The sequence below is a fragment of the Martes martes genome, assembly GCF_963455335.1.
Source record: "Martes martes genome assembly, chromosome: X".
NCBI classification, from domain to species: Eukaryota; Metazoa; Chordata; class Mammalia; order Carnivora; family Mustelidae; genus Martes; species Martes martes.
The window spans coordinates 89,018,305-89,041,260 of record NC_137897.1 but is presented as its reverse complement, the minus strand read 5'-3'; the positions used below and the strand labels follow the sequence as shown (position 1 = coordinate 89,041,260).

The 22,956-nt window shown below is 36.6% G+C and overlaps 1 protein-coding gene across 6 annotated transcripts in view; it reads left to right on the top strand.

The window, feature by feature from the left end:
- LRCH2 (leucine rich repeats and calponin homology domain containing 2) overlaps positions 1 to 22,956 on the top strand; it is a gene marked incomplete at its 5' end in the record, with an annotated part of 95,270 nt that overhangs the window by 23,730 nt on the left and 48,584 nt on the right. For all 6 annotated transcript variants that reach the window (XM_080795396.1, XM_080795401.1, XM_080795400.1 and 3 more), the window contains 10 exons: positions 1,923 to 2,067; positions 7,366 to 7,492; positions 10,027 to 10,132; positions 10,216 to 10,352; positions 14,377 to 14,510; positions 19,186 to 19,273; positions 19,561 to 19,672; positions 19,860 to 19,957; positions 20,055 to 20,113; positions 22,049 to 22,156. In XM_080795396.1, the coding sequence (XP_080651522.1) occupies positions 1,923 to 2,067; positions 7,366 to 7,492; positions 10,027 to 10,132; positions 10,216 to 10,352; positions 14,377 to 14,510; positions 19,186 to 19,273; positions 19,561 to 19,672; positions 19,860 to 19,957; positions 20,055 to 20,113; positions 22,049 to 22,156 (1,114 nt within the window). The remainder of the gene's footprint in view (positions 1 to 1,922; positions 2,068 to 7,365; positions 7,493 to 10,026; positions 10,133 to 10,215; positions 10,353 to 14,376; positions 14,511 to 19,185; positions 19,274 to 19,560; positions 19,673 to 19,859; positions 19,958 to 20,054; positions 20,114 to 22,048; positions 22,157 to 22,956) is intronic.

The following is a 22,956-nucleotide window of genomic DNA, read 5'->3' as shown; positions in this document are numbered from 1 at the left end:
GTTGAATGATGTATGGTGGGTTAATGTACACCATAGATGTTCTTCCTGACAGAGGTAAATAATATTCTTATTTTTTAACCAAATAGTATAATGAATTAATGTAAGCAAAATATATATCTATGATGAGGTAGCAGTGGTTCTCAACAGGTTGTAGGGGCATTTGAACCCCAGGGGACATTTTTTGGCTATCATGATTAGAGGGTTTTAATGGCATCTGGTGGGTAAGTGCTGGGGATGCTGCTAAATATCCTACAATACCCAGGATAGCCGTACACAACAAATTGTCATAGAGCGTAAAATGGCAATAGTGCTTCAGTTAAGAAACTCTATTAGGATATTTTTTTCAACCTGCCTCATACTTGTTGTCAAGTATTTTTCAAAATTTCATTTAACTAACCTTTAAAAGAGGTGTAAATGGTTATAATAATTCCATGATTTTATTTTTGTGAAAACTGAAATGATTGGAAGTATATTTGTGTGTACTTGGATAGTTTAGGAGAGGAAGGAATTGAGAATGAATACCAGGTTTCTGGCTTGCACAATTGAACAGGAGGGTGTTGGTGACATTATCTGAGATAAGAGAAACAGATGTGTGGAAGAAGATTTTCAGTTCAGATTTTGCAGAATTTGTACAGACTTTGTACAATTTGAGGTGTCTGAGAGATATCAAGAGAAATTGTGAAGATCAGAACATAGATGTTCAGACATAGCTTTAATTTGAAATCTGTTGATATATAAATATAATTTAACCCTGGGATTGGATGAAATCACCCAGTAAAGTGTACATCTTAAGAAGGAAAGGGTACCTTGTCACAGCTCTTAGGAACACCGACATTCACAATACAGGGGAAAATCCAGCAAGAGACTAAGAAGTAGCCAGAGAGATAATAAGTGATGCAGAAGTATAGTCTCCCAAGCCAAGAGAAAGGAAATTCTTCCAGTTAGATGAGTCGTTATTTATACAGAGGCTGTTGTGACCTAGGTGGGCAGGAAGTGATTAGAAACCCAGTTACAGTGGGTTGAAAAATCCATGGTAAGTAAGAAATTTAGTTGTGTTGTAGGTTTATATAAGTTTGGCTGTGAAGGAGGAAGAGGTAGAGGCAGACGTGGGATCAGGATTTTTTGTGTTTTTGAAAAGATCAGAGAAAATTCCTCATTGGTATTTTAAAAGATAAATTCTAAAGATATCAAAGCATATGAAGTACAGTTTGTTAATAAACAAGCTTTTAATGAGGATATATATATTTAAGATTTTGTTTATTTACTTGAGAGTGTGAGCGAGAGGGAGCACAAGCTGGGGAAGGGGCAGAGGGAGAAGGAGGAGCAGACTCCCCACTGAACAGGAAGCCTGATATGGGACTGTATCCCAGGATCCTAGGATTATGACCTGAGCGGAAGGCAGATGCTTAACTGACTAAACCATGCAGGTGCCCTAAATGAGTGTATTTCTATATGACTTTTTTGCCTTCATGGTCATGGTGGATGTTATTTTATAGTATGTATTTGCAAAAGATTTTATTTATTGGAGAAATAGAGAAAGAGAGAGAGCAGGGGAGGAGCAGAAAGAGAAGGACAAGCTGACTCTGGCTTGATCTCAGGACCCTAAGATCACGACCTGAGCTGAAATCAAGAGTTGGACGCTTAACTGACTGGGCCACCCAGGTGCCTCAATATTTTATAATACTTTATGTACGTATGTATGTACGTCTGTAAACTCTATGCCCATTGTGGGGCTTGAACTCAACAATACTGAGATCAAGAATCACATGTTCTACCAACTGAGCCTGCCAGGTGCCTCATATTTTATTATATTTTAAATAGTTGCTTAGATGCTAAGTGATTCAGCAGGTATGAAAATAGTTCTATTAATTATAATAGATACTGTATATGTTTGGCACTCAAATATGACTTTTCTTTTTCAGATCTTTCAAGAAATCGCTTTACAGAAATTCCTTCCGATGTCTGGTTATTTGCACCTCTTGAGACGTTAAATTTATATCATAATTGCATCAAAACCATTCCTGAAGCCATTAAAAACCTGCAGATGTTAACATACCTTAACATTAGGTAAGGAAACATTTTTTGGGGGTAGATTTTGTTTTTTATTACAGTTCTAATCCTTTTTAGTAACAAAGGAATGTGTTTGGTTTGGCTATGTAACCTATATTTACCTCAACAGTATCTTATTTGTATTTGTTATACCTTCACATTACTTTATAGGTGTTTGGTCTTGTTCTTGAGAGCAGTGCTTCTCATCCCAGCCTTTAATCTGCCCAGGAGTCACGTGGGGATTAAAACATTTGATTGCATAGCTCTGCAGTGGGGCCTGCATTTCTAACAAACCCCCTGGTAATGCCAGGCTTTATTTAGATCAGAAATATTTTACTGAAATCATAGCACCACGATGCAGATTTATTTATATGCATTTTCAGTTAAAGTAAAACATTATAAAGAAACAGTTCTTGAGCTATAGTACTCACTCTTGTGAGTTCTCCTTGCTACTTTAAGGATGGATAGGTTGGGTTGGGAGTGTTGGAATTTTAGGAAGTAGATGAAGTGTTAATACTTAATAGATGCTTACTATGTGCCAGACAATGTTACAAATACCTTACCCATATTACCTCATCTCCTCTTCACAACAGCATTTTGAAAGAGGTACTATTTATTTATTTATTTATTAAAGATTTTACTTATTTGAGGGGTGCCTGGGTGGCTCAGTTGTTACGTTTCTGCCTTCGGCTCAGGTCATGATCCCAGGGTCTTGTGATCGGGCCGCCCCGGCCCAGTGGGGAACCTGCTGCTTCTCCCTTTCCCTCTGCCTGCCGCTACTCCTGCTTATGCACTCGCACTCTCTCTCTTTCTCTTTGTCAAATAAATACTTTTTTTTTTAAAGGACCACTTTCTTGTTTTTTTGTTTTGTTTTGTTTTTCTTTAATTGTAAGTGTTAATTTCTTCCCTCTCCTTAACAAAGTTACAATGTCTGAATTCCGGGGCACCTGCGTGGCTCAGTGGGTTAAGCCGCTGCCTTCAGCTCAGGTCATGATCCCAGGGTCCTGGGATCAAGCCCCACATCGGGCTTTCTGCTCAGCAGGGAGCCTGCTTTCCTGCCTCTCTGCCTACTTGTGATCTCTGTCTGTCAAATAAATAAATAAAATCTTTAAAAAAAAAAAATAAATAAACAATGTCTGAATTCCCATACAAGGAGGTGGTAAATATAATTAATGTATATAAATAATAATGGTCCTTTCTCACTGTGATACCTTAATCCTTCTATTTGTCTCCCCCAGTGGTGTCACCTGGCAGTACATACTCTTTTAACTGAATCTTTATACCTTAAAATGTGTGAATTCCTTTCATAGTTATTAGTCATTTGGGTTGCTCTTTTCTCTAATTCTCTAATCTGCTTGGCCTGGCTTGGGAGAGGTTTTGAGGCAAGTTAGGTACTTTTAAGTTTTGTCTTTTTGTTTCACTTTGTTCTCTTATGGAAAAAAGTGATCTGTCAAAAATTGAATTGTATTTCTATACTAATAGAAATGTATGGTTTTCTTAAAATAGTTCTACTAAAACTTTCTCTGATTCCTGTTTTGATCTTTATTTATGTATTTTTAAAAAGATTTTACTTATTTATTTTTATGAGAGAGAGAGAGAGAGAGAGCACGCGTACGTGAGAGCAAGGAGGTGGGGTAGAGGGAGAAGCAGACTTCCCCCTGAGCAGGGAGCCCAATGCTAGACTTGAACACAGGACCCTGGGATCATGACTTGAGCAGAAGGCAGATACTTAACCGACTAAGCCACCAGGTGCCCCATTTTGATCTTTAAAAGTTGCCTCCTGATATTTGTTTATAGTCACAAACATTTTTGAACAAACTTTATTGAAATAACATTAGTCTTCATTTCGACTTCCTTTGTCTCTAAAACATGGCAAAAAAGTGAAAATTGATGACTTATTAGCTGTGTATAAAGAAATTCAATTCTGGAGAAAGCTGACTGCTAACTCAATGAACCTGCTTCTTAAAGTAAGAAGATAGGCCAATTTTTTAAAAAAGTAAGCTCTAGGCCCAACCTGGTGCTCAAACTCATGACCCCGCAGATCAAAGGTCACACGTTCTACCGACTAAGCCAGTCACGTGCCCCCCACAATAGGCCAATTTTTAATCTTTTTTTGGTCTGGAGGAGATTAGAATGAATTTGTATGTGTCATTACTTTTCCCACTTTATTTTTTATTTTGTTTTTTATTTTGATGAAAATATCTTGAGAAACTTCTAAGATGGTTTTTCAGCTCTCTCTTTCTGTATAATACTCCCTTGTGTGCTCTACATTGGCTATTTTCCCAAGGATCCTGTTTGATCCTGAAATTGTCAAGAGTTGTAACAAGCACCTGACATTCTAGCAGCCTGGCTAGGATTGTGGTCTAGGGCCATTGTTTTTTTTTTTTTTTTAAAGCCTGTGCCTTGTGATTAAAGCCAGTCTGGTGTTTCTGAATGTCCTCAGGTCTTGATGTTCTTCCTTGGGGTAACACTAGGTTTTTTTTGCTGTGTGTGTTACACAAAATGCTGGGTACAGGTCTATAAATGCCACTTTGAGGGGCACCTGGGCAGCTCAGTTGGTTAACCATCTGCCTTCTGCTCAGGTCATGATCCCAGGGTCCTGGGATAGAGCCCCACATCAGGCTCCCTGCTCAGCAAGAAGCCTGATTCTCTCTCTCCCTTTGCCTGCCGCTCCCCTTGCTTGTGCTCTCTCTGTCAAATAAATAAATAAAATCTTTTTTCTTTCTCTTTTTTTTAAATTTATTTGACAGAGATCACAAGTAGGCAGAGAGGCAGGCAGAGAGATAGGGGGAAGCAGGCTCCCCACTGAGCAGAGAGCCCAATGCAGGGCTTGATCCCAGGACCCTGAGATCATGACCTGAGCCGAAGGCAGAGGCTTAACCCACTGAGCCACCCAGGCACCCCAAATAAAATCTTAAAAAAAAAAAATACCACTTTGAAAAGCAGGAAAAATAACTTATTTTCATGAATACTTAATAGTATGTAAATGTAGTGGTATACTTTATATTTTTTGGTGGGACAATTATCTTAGTCTGTTTGGGCTGATATGACAGAATACCATGTATTGGGTGCCTTGCTCCCGAAGCAATCTACACATTTAATACAATCCCTATCAAAATACTCCCAGCATTTTTCACAGAGCTAGACCAAACAATCCTAAAATTTGTTCAGGACTACAAAAAATTCCAAATAGCCAAAGCAATCCTGAAAAAGAAAGCAAAGCTAGAGGCATCATGATTCTGGATTTTAAGCTCTATTACAAATCTTCAGTCATCAAGACAGCATGGTATTGGCAGAAAGACACATAGATCAATGGAACAATAGAAAACCCAGAAATAGACCCACAGTTGTATGTTGAACTAATCTTCAACAAAGTAGGAAAGAACATCCAATGGAAAACAGTCTCTTCAACAAATAGTGTTGGGAAAACTGGACAGCAACATGCAGAATGAAACTGGGCCACTTTCTTATACCATACACAAAAATAAATTCAAAGTGGATGAAAGACATGAGACAGGAAACTACCAAAATCCTAGAGGAGAACACAGGCAGAAACCTCTTTGACCCTAGCCGTTGCAACTTCTTACCATGTACTGGGTGCCTTATAAACAACAGAAGCTTATTTTTCACGTTTCTGGAAGCTAAGACACCCAAGATCAAGTCACCAGCAGATTCGGTGTCTCATTGAGGACCTGCTTCCTGGTTCATAGGCAGCCATCTCCTTGCTGTCCTCACATGGTAGAGGGAGCAAGGGAGCTCTCTGAGGTACTTTTACACTTGATCTTAGCCAAAAGGCCAAGAAGCGATCTCTGAGGTATTTTTTACAAGGACAATAAACCTGTTCATGAAGGCTCCACCATTATGACCTAATCATCCCCCAAAGCCCCCACTTACAAATATCATCACATTGGGATTAGGTTTCAACATTATAAATTTGTGGGGGACACAAACATTGAGTCTACAGCAGGGGTCATTTGGTCACTCTGTATTGGTATATAAATTTGACCCACAGTAGGTTGAGGGTAAGGACCTCAGAGCCATATTGCCCAGATTAGAATCCTGGCTCTCTTATTTACAAGCTGTGTGACTTTGAGCGGTTTGCTTAATCTTTTTTTTTTTTTCCATTTTATTTTTTTAATTTATTTTATTTTATTTATTTATTAACATATAATGTATTATTAGGCCCAGGGGTACAGGTCTGTGAATCGCCAGGTTTACACACGTCACAGCACTCACCATAGCACATATCCTCCCCAATGTCCATAACCCAACCACCTGCTCCTTACCTACCTTCCCCCCGGCAACCCTCAGTGCTTAATCTCTTTTTGACTGATTCTTCCTCTGTAAAATGGGCATCATGATATGCTCTATTTTCCTAAAGTTGGTTGTTGTGGCATTAGTGGAGTTAATTCATATGAGGTGCTCTGAACGTGGCTTGACACATAGTAAACAATACACGTTAGTTGTTTTTATATTTAAGTGTATCCATAGAGATAGGAATGTTTTATCAACTTGGAACTGAGGTAAAGGTGTTAGTGGGCTGTTCTACTATAAACCCATAAGAGAAGGGAGTGGGGGCACCTGGGTGGTTCAGTCGTTGGCATCTGCCTTCCGCTCTGGTCATGATCCCAGGGTCCTGGAATCTAGGCCCACAAAAGGCTCCCTGCTCGGTGGGAAGTCTGTTTCTCCCTCTCCCACTCCCCCTGCTTGTGTTCCCTCTCTGTGTCTCTCTCTCTCTCTCTCTCTCTCTCTCTCTCTCTCTGTCAAATAAATAAATAAATAATCTAAAAAAAAAAAAAAGAAAAGAAAAAGAAAAGGGAATGGACTAGGGTTTCACATGTCTTTGAAGATGTAGTTCTATTAAATTCTTTCATAGATTTGAACTTAGTGCATGCAAACTTATCCTTAGAACCTTTCCTTTGTTAGAGGCGTGGAGGTATTGAATACAGTGAAATGATACCAGAGAACAAGGTTCTGACATTTTCTAACTCAGAAGAATGATTTTGCGTTTTGAGAACTGATGGTATGTAAGATAATATCATAGGTAACAACACAAGCTTTGCAAACTTTTGTGACTGGGCAAGTCCCTTAGCTAGTTTTACCCTTTGTTTTCTTATGTGTATAATAGAGATAATAGTACTGCCTGTCTTATGGGGTTACTGTGAGTATTAAATGAGATCGTGCATTTAAGGATTTTAGTGTGATATAGAGTAAGCGCTCATTAAATGATAGTCATTATCTGGTGATTTGTTCACCTCAACGTAATGTGAGAGATTTCAGACATATCCCATAATGAGACTTTCTTATTCTTTTCAGTCGAAATCTTTTATCAACATTGCCAAAATACCTATTTGATCTTCCCCTTAAAGTTTTGGTCATCAGTAACAATAAACTGGTATCCATTCCAGAAGAAATTGGAAAGTTAAAAGACTTAATGGAATTGGTGAGTAAAATAATTGCATCGATTGTGTATCTATAACATATGCCTTTATATTTTGGAAGATTGCTCTTTATGGAATTTCAGTGTAATTTTTTTTTTTAAGGAATAACTGTATACACTTATGTTCACCTTAGTAAAATTTTGAGATGCCATTGCTTATGTCTGATTTTAGCTCACAGCCACAATAAAAGCCTGGCTATTTTTAGTCGCAGTGAGTCGAAAGGTTTGCTTGTAAGTGTTAAGAAATGCTTTTCAAACCAATAAGCATTTGTCTATTCATTTTGGGGACAATAAAGGTCTTAGACCAGGAAAATATATCTTTTTTTAAAGGTTTTACAGGGCTACTATGAAATCCTTAGAGAAGGGATAAAGGAAGAGAGTACAATGCCTGCAAACAATAGAATGAACAAAATAACTCTTCCTCTTCTATATTCTCATGTGATTTTATAACACTTTGGAAACCAAGATAAATGAAGAGAGGCCATTATATACAATTAATTGTAGAAATATAGAAATAATTTAATTACCTTGAACAGAACATTTAAGGTATTAAAGGATATTGAACTTTGAGAGAAACATATCCTCAAAGCATTGACCTTTTCTCATCTTTCTGTTACTTCTGTAGGGGGACAAGGGCAGGTCACCCCAAGATGGGCTACTTTGGCATGATTATTTTGAGTTGAAAGCAATCAAACCAACAGATTTAGGAAAAGCTCTTTACCCATCCCCCCCCCCCCCGGGCGGGGGGGGGGGCGCACAACTGCCTAAATTTACATTGGAAAGGAGAGCCTGTACTAGGAAAGGCCCTGTTAACTGGAGATTCCTCTTTACCTATTTAACTTTAACCTATTTAACTTTAACTTTAACCTATTTAACCTAAATTATTTGAATAATTGAGCACTGGTTTATTTTCCAAACATCACCTCTTTCCTTCCTGCTAATAATGGTCTTCCTCCCCTGTTTTCCCAGACTCCTACCCATCTCCTTAGCTCAGGATGTCACATAAGCCTCTTGTTGCCTGTCTTTGGAATTTCATGTTTGTATGGATTCTCCATACTCCGTACTTTGTATGGATTCTCTGTTTAAAAATTTCTGGTTCCTGCTCACATATCTCTTGAGTAAAAGCCTAAGTTATACCCCTCCCACCCGCTTAGCTTAGTACCCCCCTCCCCCGCCCACTTCCTTATGGTTACACTGGATTTCTTGCTGTTCTTTAGTACATATCAGGCATATTTTGCCTAAGAGTCCTTTAACATTTATTGTTCCTTATATTCCTTTCTTATATATTGGCATGGCTCATACTCTTAGCTCTGACAATACTGCTCAAATAATAGCTTCTTCATGAGACAATCTGAATTGCTAATATCCCTCCCCATTACTGTTTGCTCTGCCATTTTCCTTTACCCTTTTTTTTTTTTCACAGCCTTTATCAACTGTCATATTATATAATCTACTCTCCTTGCTAGAATGTAATAAGCTCCATAAAGAGCTATGAGGGCAGGAATTTTTGTTGGCTTTATTTCAAGTTGTGTCCCTAGCACCTACAACTGGGCCTAGCAAATAGTTGGTATTCGATAAATGTTTGTCATTGAATGAAGATGCCTTAGATATAGTTTGAAAGAAGTATGTAGGATACATTTTTTCTAATCATCTTAGCTCTATTGGGTTTTTCCTTACACGGCTTTAATATTCTGAATTTACCCTCCTGCCTTTTTGGTTTTTGATAGAACTGAATATATGTGCCATTCTTCTCCCTCCAAGCTAATATCATTTCCAGTGAAAGTTGGAAATTGGGGGCAGTTGCAGTAGCATGTGAATTTCATTTGCAGTGTGTCTGGAGTGACTGCTGTGTGAGATCTTTTTGCAGATTTTTCTTAAAGAGGAGGAAGAGGAGAGCACAGTTAAGCTGTCTTTTAATATGGAAAAGTGGTATCCTTTATCTTTAAATCATGATTTGCATTTTAATTTAACCTTGAGACACTTCCAATTCAGATCTCCTAGAAAGTCTTTGGGTTATGATGTGGGCCAAAGAATTTTGAGCTTGTAACCCTTCATATTTTGAATCCTTTTGAGAAAGAGGTTTAAATTGATTCTGACCATAGTTTTTGGTTCTCCAGCTCATGTCTGTAAATCCTTGACTCTCTCAGCTTTTGCCTAACAGAGTAACTCAAAACTACTATAACTGACAGATTATCACAGTGATTGATAGTCATTTTTTATTTTACCTCTGAATGAAGAGCACCTGGATGATCCTTATAGTTCTAGTTTTGATTGGCAAGAGTGGTCTTTAGTTGAGATTTTCAAAAAGTTGAATTATGTAGTACTAAATTATAATTTCACAGTGTTGCACAGAAAAATTTGATAACTGTGCTAAATTGACTTCATGATAAATAGAAATCTGCCAGATAATCCATTTTTAGAGAAACAACATTTCAGGTAACTTTTGCTAGCTCCATTAGCCATGTGCTTTACTTTTAAAATGGAAATAGGTATTTCTCAGTTAGTTTGTTATAATTTTATTTTTTTATTTTCCTTAGGATATCAGCTGCAATGAGATTCAGGTCCTTCCCCAACAAATGGGGAAATTACATTCACTTAGAGAGCTAAATATAAGAAGAAATAATCTTCATGTGTTACCAGATGGTAAGATGCTCATTATTTTTACTGAAATGAATAAGAGAGTAACTGTGTCAAATTTAATTTAATTATCTTTCATTTCTGAACAGAATTAGGAGATCTTCCCTTAGTCAAGCTGGATTTCTCTTGTAATAAAGTGACCGAAATCCCAGTTTGTTACAGGAAGCTGCATCATTTACAAGTAATGATTTTGGATAACAATCCATTGCAAGTACCACCAGCGCAGGTTTGTAAGAAAAAAAATACTTGTTTCTTCTCTTTTTATTCATAATTATGCATCAAATTGGTAAATCAAAAAGCATCAGAATTAGAAGTCAGTTTATTGTTGAGACCTTATTATCTAAGGGAGCTTTTCTGAGAAGTGACTCTTGCACTTTGGTAGGAGTTTTATCTTAGCTTCTAGAGAAAAGGGTTTTGAAAACCCAGATCCGGGGCGCCTGGGTGGTTCAGTGGTTTAAAGCCTCTGCCTTCAGCTCCAGTCATAATTCCAGGGTCCTGGGATCCAGCCCCTCATTGGGCTCTCTGCTCAGCAGGGAGCCTGCTTTCTCCTCTCTGTCTGCCTGCCTCTCTGCCTACTTTTAATCTCTGTCAAATAAATAAATAAAATCTTTTAAAAAAAAGTTAAAAAAAAAAAAGAAAGAAAACCCAGATCTATAATTCTGTCAGTGTTCTTTTAAAAACAGACTGTGTAGTCTACCTCTGCCCAACTCAGGTATGTGTCTACTTGACATTTGTTGTACAGTTGATTGTAACACATACTTAGCACTCATAGATGGAATCCTAACAGAAAGAAGATATGAGTGGAAAAGTATTAATTCAGCCTTTGAGTTGGGGGATTAAATCCACGTGAAGTCTACTGAAATGATAGTAGAAGAATATACTAAGCTACAAACCCATAAAGCCAAGGAATGAGAGAGAAGAGGGCTGCAGGGGAGAGATGGCTACAGAATTTTGGAAAATGGAAGACAGATGAAATAGCAGAAATTAGGGTCTTACACTCGCACAAGAGAATCTGGCCGAGGAGGCACATGACAGTGAAATGCCAACCCCTTCTCTACTTCCAAGCTATGTTCCCTCAGTCAGGGTTTGCATCCAGAAGAAGGGTCGCCTTTTTCTTTCTACAAAGGTACATTCCACTCATTCCAAAGGAGTTGCTTTTTCTAATTCAAATAAAGGCTGGCTGGGGTGCTGGTAGTAGCTGGCTGAGCAGGACAAGGAAAACTGAAGCTTGGATCTGCTATGGGAGAAGGCAAGAAGAAGAAGGTTGATTCACTTGTTAAACCTGGGAATGGCTTGCATGTTGGAGGAAAACATATAACTGAATAGAAAGAAGAAAGACTGAAAATATGAAGGTCTGTAGAATGTCTAAGGCAGTGCTATCCAGCAAAACTTCCTGAATTATAGGAATGTTCTATAATTTGTGCTGTCTGATACCATTAGTTCTTGCCACATGTGGCTTTTGAGTACTGAAATAAGGCTTATGCGACTTAGGAACCAAAATTTAAATGTAATCTTATTTTGATTAATTTAAAATTAAGTAGCTTTGAGGCACCTAGGTGGCTCAGTGGGTTAAGCCTCTGCCGTAGGTTCAGGTCATGATCCCGGGGTTCTGGGATGGAGCCCCGCATCAGGCTCTCTACTCAGCAGGGATCCTGTTTCCCCCTCTCACTCTGCCTGCCTCTCTGCCTACTTGTGATCTCTCTCTGTCAAATAAGTAAATAAAATCTTTAAAAAATAAAATAAAATAAAATTAAGTAGCTTCATGTGACTAGTGGCTACCATATTGGACACGACAAGTCTAAGATTTACACCCTCAGATTGTTGCCCTTAGCTCTGCAGTGACGTAACTAGCCCTCACTTGCCTTAGCAGAGGCCTGGGTTTATTTGGTAGTAGAATAGTCAGGTAGAGTCTCTCAGATTCTCTCCCTTGGCTCAGCAGCCAAAGGACTATTGCTTCTTGCCTCAGCAGATTATTTTATTGGTCATAATACTGTAAATACTACATTTTGATTTAATGAGAAACTGTGACATAGTTACAATTATAGCAAAGATACATCTAGTGCTTACTGTGAGGTGCCATTGAAATGCTTTACATGCATTAATTTAATTCTTACAGTAACCCTATAAAAGGTACTATCATTATTCCTCATTTTATATCTGAGGAAACAGGCATCAAAGTTAAGGGACTTATTTAGTGCCACATAGCTAGCATGTGGTACAGCTGGTTTCAAACCAAGGCAGTCTGATTCAAGCCCACGCTCTAACAACTATGCTATGCTTCTGAAGGAGGAAGCAAGTTGATAGGGATTGAAGATGGGATGATGGTATGATGGTGTTGATGATACGTGATTAGTGGTGGTAGTGGTAATGTAAAAAATCTAACTCTTCATTTTCCTTAGACCTCAGTAAATAAGATCTATAACTAAAAAAATTAAACAGTAGAACCATGTTTCTGGTACATATAAAGGTAAGTATCAGGAAACCAACTAAAAGTTGATGTGTGGGGACTAGGTCTTGGAGATTGAAAGGGGTGGATTAATTTTTTGTTACCAGTTTTAGAATTCCTTTTGATTTTAAAACTGTGTACATGAATTACTACAATAAGAAATTTATGAAAGGGGGCACCTGAGTGGCTCAGTCGGTTAAGAATGTGACTTCAGCTCAGGTCATATCTCAGGGTCCTGGGATTGAGCTGTGCATAGGGCTCCCTGCTCAGTTAGGAGTCTGCTTGTCCCTCTCCCCCTCCCCCTGTTTTTGCGCGCGCGCGTGTGCGCTCTCTCTCTCTCTCAAATAAATTTTTTAAAAATTTACAAAAGAAAAGAATTCACCAGTATTTAATTTGATAATGAATGATGATTATTTTTTGGTTTATACAGATAATGGGATATATTTTAATTCGTAATATATTTATATTCTAATAGCTCAGAAGTTTTTCCTCTTAAATGAAATTTTTCAGCGGTCAAGTCAGATTTGGTATCTATTACAATTATCTAAGAAACATTCTTCCTTTATACCAGGAATGATAATTACCTTTAAATTTACTTTTCTTAAGACTGTTTTGTTTCTTACTGTTTTCTTTTTCTTTAAAGATTTTTTTTATTTGACAGAGAGATGTAGCGAGAGAGGGAACACAAGCAGGGGGAGTGGGAGAAGGAGAAGCAGGCCTCCCGCTGAGCAGGGAGCCCAATGCGGGGCTCCATCCCAAGACCCTGGGATCATGACCCAAGCCAAGGGCAGACATTTAATGACTGAGCCACCCAGGCGCCCCCTTACTGTTTTCTTTGTTGATTATTTTTGCATATATTTGTAGGTTATGTAGGCCCATAAAACTAAACATTTTTGATTATAGTTTTCTTTTTTTTTTTTAAGATTTTATTTATTTGACAGAGGGAGAGTTAGAGAGGGAGCACAAGCATGGGGAGTGAGAGAGGGAGAAGTAGACTCCCTGAGTGGGGAGCCTGATGTGGGGCTTGATCCTAGGGCCCTAGTATCATGACCAGAGCCAAAGGCAGATGCTTAACAGCTGAGCCACCCAGGTGCCCCATCTTCCAGTGTTTAGACCAAACAACTTAGTGGTTCTGAAAGATTACTTTTTTTTTTAAGACTTTTTTTTAATTTACTTGAGAGAGAGCATGAGAGAGAGCAGGGGCAGGGGGAGGGGCAGAGGGAGATGGAGAAGCAGACTCCCCACTGAGCAGGGAGCCTGAGGATGCCAAAGATGCCAAGGATCCCCAACTCTAGGCTCTATCCACGACCCGGTGATCCAGGACCCCGGGGTCACAGCACAAGCTGAAGGCAGATACTGAACTGACTGAGCCACCCAGGTGCCCCTGATAAGACTACTTTAAGGAATTACATGGGTTATTTTTTTTTCTTGTTCTCATCAGTGCAATGAATATATTTCTTCTCACTTTTTTCTAATAAAAGCTACTTTTATGAGTTATAGATTTTATATTTTTTGGTGGTTTGTATATTGTACTTTTAACAAGAAAACTTTAGTGATACACAGAAAAATTAGCTTATTTTTTTCTGGCAAGAATAGAAACAGTGAAAGAATTTTAGTTGGTATCCTTGTCAAATGTTTTCATTAAGTATCAGCCGTAGAAATTATTCAAATATGTGAAGTGTCTATTATGATTGTGATGTCTCAGCATAATTTCAGGTTATTAAAATATATAAATAAGTTGGTAGGTAAAACTTATATTTGTACCTATATAATTAAATCTACGTTCTCAATTATTTATTGACAGATATGTTTAAAGGGTAAAGTTCACATATTTAAATACTTAAATATCCAAGCATGTTGCAGAATGGATAAGAAACCAGATTCTCTGGATCTTCCATCATTAAGTAAAAGAATGCCCTCCCAGCCTCTCACAGACAGGTAATGTAATATTCTTACAATCTCTTTTCATGATTAGTAGACACTAATTTTACATACACTCTGTATGTAAAAGATATTTATTAACCTTGAGTGCACCGAATATATTTAGGTTCATTGGCCCAGTGTTAAAATCAATAATTGACTGATGTGAAATCTCACCATCATAGAATGAACCTCTGTGATACTAGAATAAATTTGGGATTTTCTCAAAATATTAATTAGTACTAATATTTTAGTAGTAAAATGTAAATGTTTGACATTATAGTACAGAAACACTAACACTAACACAACTGTTAATTTACTACTATTATCACTTTATTGTACCAACCAGTATTATAATAACTAGCAGAATTTGACTTTGAACTGTGGTTAGTGGAGGAGCAAGACATTTTGGGGTACCTTTCTTCTTCATATTCTTTATTCTTTATGTCTAGATCAAAGGCGATTTATCACTGATATTCTGTATGATATGAAAATTTCCTCCTGAGATTTTGAAATGGTAGATTGACTTTTTAATTATCTTTTGGGGATGTAAGTTGGTCTGAAAGGTTTCATGGAAACATAATTCCGTCCATTAGTATGGAAAATAATTTGGAATGGGGTGAGACTACAGAAAGGGAGACTGTACTCTTCCCTAAAATGTTTAAAGACTTGTTATTTTATTTGTGCCAAAATTTAGACTAATTGGAATGGCAGTATTTTAAGTACTGTTCTTGAATTCCCGAATAGGACATTTTCTTGAATGTTTCTGTTGCCTAAGTAGAATTAAATATCTAACCATTATATTTAATTCCTAAAGATTAATTTGTTTAATATTATGAATGATAATAGATCAATTCTACAAAAACTAGACTTTATTCATAGTCTAATCTATTAGTTTGCTTTATATTTATTTAAAGATGAATTTAGTAATGGCATTCATTGTATAGTCATTTATTTATTTTACAAATAATAGTTGGGGGGAAAAAAAAACCAGTATCAGATGATTGCCTACTGGTAGGTTCAGGGTATGTTCTGTTGAATGATATACACCTTGGTGTTGGCCCTCATGGAGTCCACAGTATAGTGGAGGAGTCAGCAAAGCAAATAAATCAAATAGTCATACACACTTAAATTTCAAATTGTGTCAAGTGCTGTGAAGTAAAGGAACATATTTCAGGAGGGTGGTCAGGGAATGTCGCTTTGGTAAGGTAAGGTTTTAAGTCAAGACCTGAAAGGAGAAAAGCTAGCTGTGTAAAGATGAAGGAGAAGAGCATTTCAGGCAAAAGAATGACATGTGCTAAGGCCTTAAGTTAGGAAGAAACTTGGTATGTTAAAGAAACTGCTGAAAGGTCAGCATGATTGGAGCAGAGTCGCTGAAGGGTATGGATATACAAGTTGATTTTGGAGAAATAGTCAGGGCTCAAGTCATGTGGGTGCTCTGGAACTGTGGTAAGGGGTTTGAATTTTACTTGTAGTACAACCATAAGTCGGTGGACAGTTATAGGCAGGGGAATGATCCGATTTATGTTTTTAAAAGGAGGTATTTTGGCTCTTGTAAGGAGAATAGATTGGAAATAAACAAAAGCAGAAGCACAGGGACTAGTTGAGTTTTAAAGTACTTCCAAGAGATCAAGGGGTCTTAAACAGGGTGACTGTAGTAGTGATGAAAAGGAGTGGACAGGACTGAGACATATTTTGGAGATGGTCTCTAACAATGATATCCAATAGAAATGTAATATAAGCTACATATGTAGTTTTGCATTTTCTTATAATCCATTAAAAAAAGTAAAAATGAAACAGATGAAATTAATTTTAATAGTATGTTATTTAGGGATGCCTGGGTGGCTCAGTCAGTTAAGCATTTGCCTTCAGCTCAGTTTATGATCCCACGGTCCTGGGATTGAGTCCCACATCCCGCATCAGGCTCCATGCTTAGTGGGGAGCCTGCTTCTCCTTCTCTCTCTGCCTGCTGCTCCCCCTGCTTGTGTTCTCTCTCTGACAAATAAATAAATAAGATTCTTAAAAAAGTAATGTTATTTAACCCAGTATATCCAAAATATCATTACAACTTATATTTCTTATAAAATGTTAGTAAGGTACTTCATGTTCTTTTTCTTTCTATTACATCATTTAAATCTGGTGTGTATTTTTTGTTTATAGCACATTTCAATTTAGACTAGCCACATTTCAAGTGCTCAGTAACTATATATGATGGCTAGTGGCTACTATATAGAATAGTGCAGATTAATAGAGCCTTGCATACCTTGACTGTTTTGTAAATTCTTATTCTACATAGGTAAGCATTATAGTAGTTAAGCATATCAACTTTTGGAGTTAGGCATAAATGCCCATGAAGTCCTTCTCCACCTCTTGGTAACTTTATGTCCTTGTGTCATAAGGTCTTTAGTCCTTAGTTTTCTTATATGTAAAAGGGAAAATAATCACATGGATGCTGCCAGGATTAAATTAAATAATGTATGTAGAGTACTTAACACAATGCCTTACCAAAACAATTCCTCAATAAATAGCTTATGACTATCATTGTCAACTATTACAAATACACATATATTTTAGTATAGTACATGGATATATTATTGTGCAGTGGCGTCAGATGGATTTTGCTTCTAATCATGGTTTAACTTCTTAATTCCACTGTAGACTGTAAATTATTTAATCTTTCTGAGCCTGTTTATTTAAAGTGTTAACAATGCCCACTTCATAAGCTTGTTGTGAGAATTAAATGTGTGTGTGGCAACTAGTTCAAGAAATGATATTCAGTAAATGTTACATTTTTCAGGGCACCTGGGTGGCTCAGTCAGTTGAGCATCTGCCTTTGGCTCAGGTCATGATCCCAGAGTCCTGGGATGAGCCCTGCATCGGGTTCCCTGATCAGCAGGAAGCCTGCTTCTCCATTTCCCGCTCCCCCATCTTTCCCCCCATAAAGTTAAGCTTCATTATCCTCAATTGTAAAAAGAAATAATGCATAAATTGTAGAGTGTAAGGATTATAAATAAGATACGATGTGTACCTGACACATTAGCTAATACAGTGTAGACACTCAATAAATGCCAGCAAGTATTGCCTCTCTTTATCCTTCAAGACTAAGCTCAAATGCCACATTCTTGGGTGAGGCCTTTCCTAAACTTAACAAGAATTGATTTCTCTTTTCTCATAGTACTTTATATTTGCCTTTGTCATAGTCTTCAAATATATATACATACTTCCTCTCTGGGCTGAGAGCCCTTTGAGGTCAAACATTTTTAAATTCACCTCATTTCATTTCAAGCATTCAGCATAGTGCCTGACACTTACTTGGTAGTTGCTTACCTGAATTTATTGATACACTCCTGGAATGTGTGCATATCAGTATTTGGGGAAGAAATATAGCATAGTGATTAAGATCAGAGACTTTAGTGTTAGATTCTTGGGATCAAATTTAAATTGCCATTCGTAAATTGCAGGTCATTGGGTAACTTGTTCAATCCGTCCTGGCCTGTTTCCTCACCTGCAAAAAGAAAACACCAACGTGCTAGAATTTAAACAAGACATATATGCGGTGTCACCTTTATTTTATTTATTTATTTTTAAATTTTGTTTATTTATTTGATAGAGATTACAAGTAGGCAGAGAGGCAGGCAGAGAGAGAGGAGGAAGCAGGCTTCCCGCTGAGCAGAGAGCCCGATGCAGGGCTCCATCCCAGGATGCTGGGATCATGACCTGAGCTGAAGGCAGAGGCTTAACCCACTGAGCCACCCAGGTGCCCTGAGGTGTCACCTTTAAAGCACTTAGCCTAATTCCTGGCACATAAAAAATGGTCTGTATAGAGTGTATGCAAGTTTGCATGTATGTAAATTGCAAAGTAAAGTGAAAAATACTTTGCAGCCTGGGTGGCATACTGTTGTGTAATTCAGAAATTTGCAAGGATAGCTCTATCCTCATACCAAAACAATTGCTTATTCAATTCTTTGCTGACTTTCTTTTCCTCTCTCTCTCTCTTTTTTTTTTTTTTTTTTTTTTTTTGCATTTTCTCTTAATTTTCAGATAGGCATTATTTATAAAGCTAAAGCTTATTTTTGGAGCTAATGAAGAAACTATGAATTGAAGTTAAAAAATATTTCAACGTTCTATGGTGAAATGTGTTAAACCAGAAAAATAGAAAGCTCTTTCATTAAGGTTATTTTCTAGCAGGACTCTCTGCTTTTCTGTTTCTCTCAGGAGAAGTAATAGGTATTGTTAACAGTTGACACTTTACAGATTTTATTTATTTTTTTTTAGAGAGAGAGGGCATGTGCATGCACACACAGGTTCTGGATGGGGGAAGGAGCAGAGGCGGAGGGAGAGAGAGAGGGGGAAGAAATCTAAAGCAGACTCCCTGCTGAGTGTGGAACCTGATGCAGGGCTGGATCCCACAAGCCTGAGATCCTGACCTGAGCTAAAACCAAGAGTCAGACACTTAGCTGACTGAGCCACCCATATGCCCCCAAAATTGACACTTTACAACAGAGCACATGCAGGGAAAATATTACATGAGGTATATAAGTAAAATATTTTATAGGAAGATTTCTGATATTTTCCCTTAAGGATCTTAGACATCAAGAGAGTATATTCTGTATTACCTAGGGAAATTTTAGGTCAAGTCTGTATTTATTTAAGAAGAAAACCCTAATTGCCCTTAGAATTTCTATTTCCATAGTATGGAAGACTTTTATCCAAATAAAAATCATGGCCCTGACTCTGGAATTGGAAGTGATAATGGAGAGAAACGATTATCTACAACGGAAGTGAGTCTTTATCTATTTTATTTTAAAAATTTGTTAGAGTTTTGAAATATGTAGACACTTGTATACACTTGATTTACTTTGCTTAAAAAATATCATTACATTTTATGACTTCAGATGAAAAAAGGACATGCACATTTTTAGAAGCAGAGCAGTAAATCTTACCATAATATTTTTTGGTTTGAGAACTGGAGATGTAAAGCAGATATTCTATTATGCTGAATTAAGACAACTTAATCCTCTTCTGTGTTTAAAATGCCTCATTTGTACTTTGTGCTTATTCCTTTCAGCCATCAGATGATGACACAATAAGCCTTCACTCTCAAGTCTCAGAATCAAATAAAGAGCAGACGTCAAGAAATGACAGTCACTCAATAGGAAGTAAACCTGATTCTCAGAAAGGTAATTCATATGGTACCTGCTATTTTTATTTCATGTATATTGCTCTTATTAAAAATGCATTTTGAAAAATTTTAGAATCTTCAGCCAGTTCTTTTATTGAAAAAATAGACTATTATTCTAAACAATACAGTATGAAAGTACACTGTTTACTATTTATATTTTCTAACAAATATTAATCTGTAATTAGACCAAGAGGTATATGATTTTATTGACCCCAACACAGAAGATGTAGCAGTTCCTGAACAAGGAGATGCACATATTGGATCATATGTCTCTTTCCTTAAGGTAAAGAAAACTTTGAACAAATACTAATAGCATACTTTCCTTGATCTCATGAAGGTATACCATGTAGATTTAAAATTATAACTTTCTTTTATATAAGGGGAAAGAAAAAGGTCCTGAGAAATCTCAGAAAAATGAAGAATTGGGAGATGAAAAAAGGTAAGCATATAGGAATTCTCAAATTGAAATGTTACTTATACATGAAATATTTGTTAGGTATTCCTACTTGAGAGTACTTTGAAAAAATTTAATTTTTGGTTCATTTACCTGTTCAGATAATTAATTTATAACTACTTCATTTGTCTGCATTCCTCAATTAAACTGAAAATTATAGTAAGCAGTTAAGCTGAGTGTAGTATATACATTTCCCCTGCCTCCCAGAAGTGTAATTCTCCTATTATTATTACCGAGGAAGACTGTATTTTCACATACATTGCTTCATTTGAGCTCTTTAGCAACTCTAAAATAGGTGATTTTTTTTTTTTTTTTTTTTTTTTTTTTTTTGCATCATTTAGTCAGTAAGGAAACAGACCTGTAGTTTCAAGTGTCTGGAACTCAGGTCTTCCAACTCTTGGTCTAATACACTTTCCATTTCACCAGGCTGGTTATAGTAATTTTATGGGTATTTATCTATGTATTTTATTAAAATCATTCCGCTTTGGATCTTTTCTGTATCATTTATCTTATGAAATGCTGGAATATGACTTGCCATATTTAGTCACTCCTTCAAGTTGCTTCGTAGCTGTAGAAAGGAAGGAAGGGTCATTTGTTGAATACCTGCCATGTACCAGGATCTGTGCTATGTACTTTCCTGTGTTTCTTATTTATTTTTATTAAAAAAAATTTTTTTTTTTACAGTTTAAACATTTTTCTTTAGCAGTCTGTACACCCAACATGGGGCTGGAACTCATAACCCTGAGATCAAGAGTAGCATGCTTTTCCAACTGAGCTAGCCAGGTGCCCCTAAGATTTTTTTTTTTTAAGTTCTATTTATTTAATTTCTGTACTCAACATGGGACTCAACCTCATGACCCCACGATCAACAGTCATATGCTCTTCCAACTGAGCCAGCCAGATGCCCTTCATGTTTCTTATTTAATCTTTTCTAAATCCTACAGGGTTGATACTGTTTCTATTTTTACAGATAAGGAAGGGGGAAGCTTGGAGCCTCTAAAGTTTTTTGCCTAGAACCACTTAGATAGTGTCCACTAGAACCTAGGGTGTGAATGTAACTCTCTCTGATCCCTAAGCTTTTCTCTTTTCTCTACATTGTGCTTGCTCCAAATGACCTCACTGGTAACTTTTTAATCAGTTATGAATTAGTCACCTTTGGTACCCCATGAGGTGGTACATTGCTTTGTTTTGTACTCTTTATATTTCATTTTTCTCTTACTTTCTCATCTTATCTCATGAAGACAGTTGTATTAACCTGAGTATCACAGTGGCATATAAGATATGGTCAAGATACAAAGTCTTAGGATTTGATACTTTGTTTTAAATGAAATACTTTTGGGATAAAATTACTAGAGTTTGGAGAACAACTTACTTAAAAATTCCTTTGTTCTTTATGAATGATTAAAAATTATGTATTGTAATGAGCATTTTCCTGCAAATTTACCAGTCTTACTTGTACCTATTTTGCATTTCTTCTACTCAAACATTTTACATGGAGAATTTTAACATTATGATGAATAAACTGATAAAAGTAGGGTGGTTTAGTAAAATTTTCATAGCATTTGATATTTATAAAGACAGGCATATTAGAGCTTTGCAGTTCTTATTACACTCAAGACTGGGGAGTATGCATTGTTAAATTATAAGAAATTACAAAATGGTAATACAGTTTACTTTGTTAGCCATTAATTATATTAATATCACCAGTATGGTACATTTCACATTGAATAGAAGATAGATATGTTTTCATATTCCTTAAATATTCCTTATTCCTTATTTTAATGTTTTAAATACAAGGACATTAGGATTTTAGCTTTTTACATGATGTTAGAAATGAAAAAGTAGTTTCTGTTTCAGGTAGCTGGCATAAAATATCATCTGCCTTACATTTTGGATAACCATGTTTGTGTCACCTTTCAGACTTGGGAAAGAACAGTTACTTGCAGAGGAAGAGGATGACGATTTGAAGGAAGTAACTGATTTGAGGAAAATAGCCGCTCAGTTATTGCAGCAAGAGCAGAAGAACAGGTATTTTTTCAGTAATGAGATTTAAATAGGTAGACTTTATAATCATTAAGTGATTATTCAAAGATTATCAAATGAAGTTTCCAGTAAACAATAGGACCATCTTAAGATCTATGTCAAGGGACTAACTACTAAAAGACAATAGGGAATAATTAGGAGAGAAGTGTAAAGTTAATGTACACAATTGACATATACTTTATATTCACAGTCATTTTATTTAATTATTGTGTAGGTATCTCTTTTATTTTTGTGTGCTAAATAATAATAACTGATTTATTTGTTGATATTCATTTTAGCTCACAATAACAGATACATTATAAGTGTTACCCCCTAAGTACATGTCATGTGTATGTAGTGCACTTTTTATCAGATTCCAGATTACTTGGGATATGTGTAAACTCCTTAAAATTGAATGGAACTTTATAATGGTTGATTAAATCAGCATGATGATTTGGAGGTCACAGGTTCACTTTGGTGTGTTCCTTGGTCAGTGACGATTTTTCCCTCTGGCTAGGCTTTCCTTACATGCCATTGGTAATAAGGAAGATGTATGAATGACTATAGAATCAGTGCAAGTCCATTTTTAATACAGAAGTTCTCTGTGCTGCTGAGGGTCAGCTATTATGCCGTCTTCATGTACTGAGAGTACTATATTTATAGTTTTGAAATAATAAAGGAGATTTGAGTGTTTTTTTGTTTTGAGAAAATTAAAAGAATAATTTTGTTAAATTTATCACGGGTAGCTAATAAGTACTTTGCTTCTCTTAACCAAAACAATAAATGTTTGTGGGTCACATGACCAT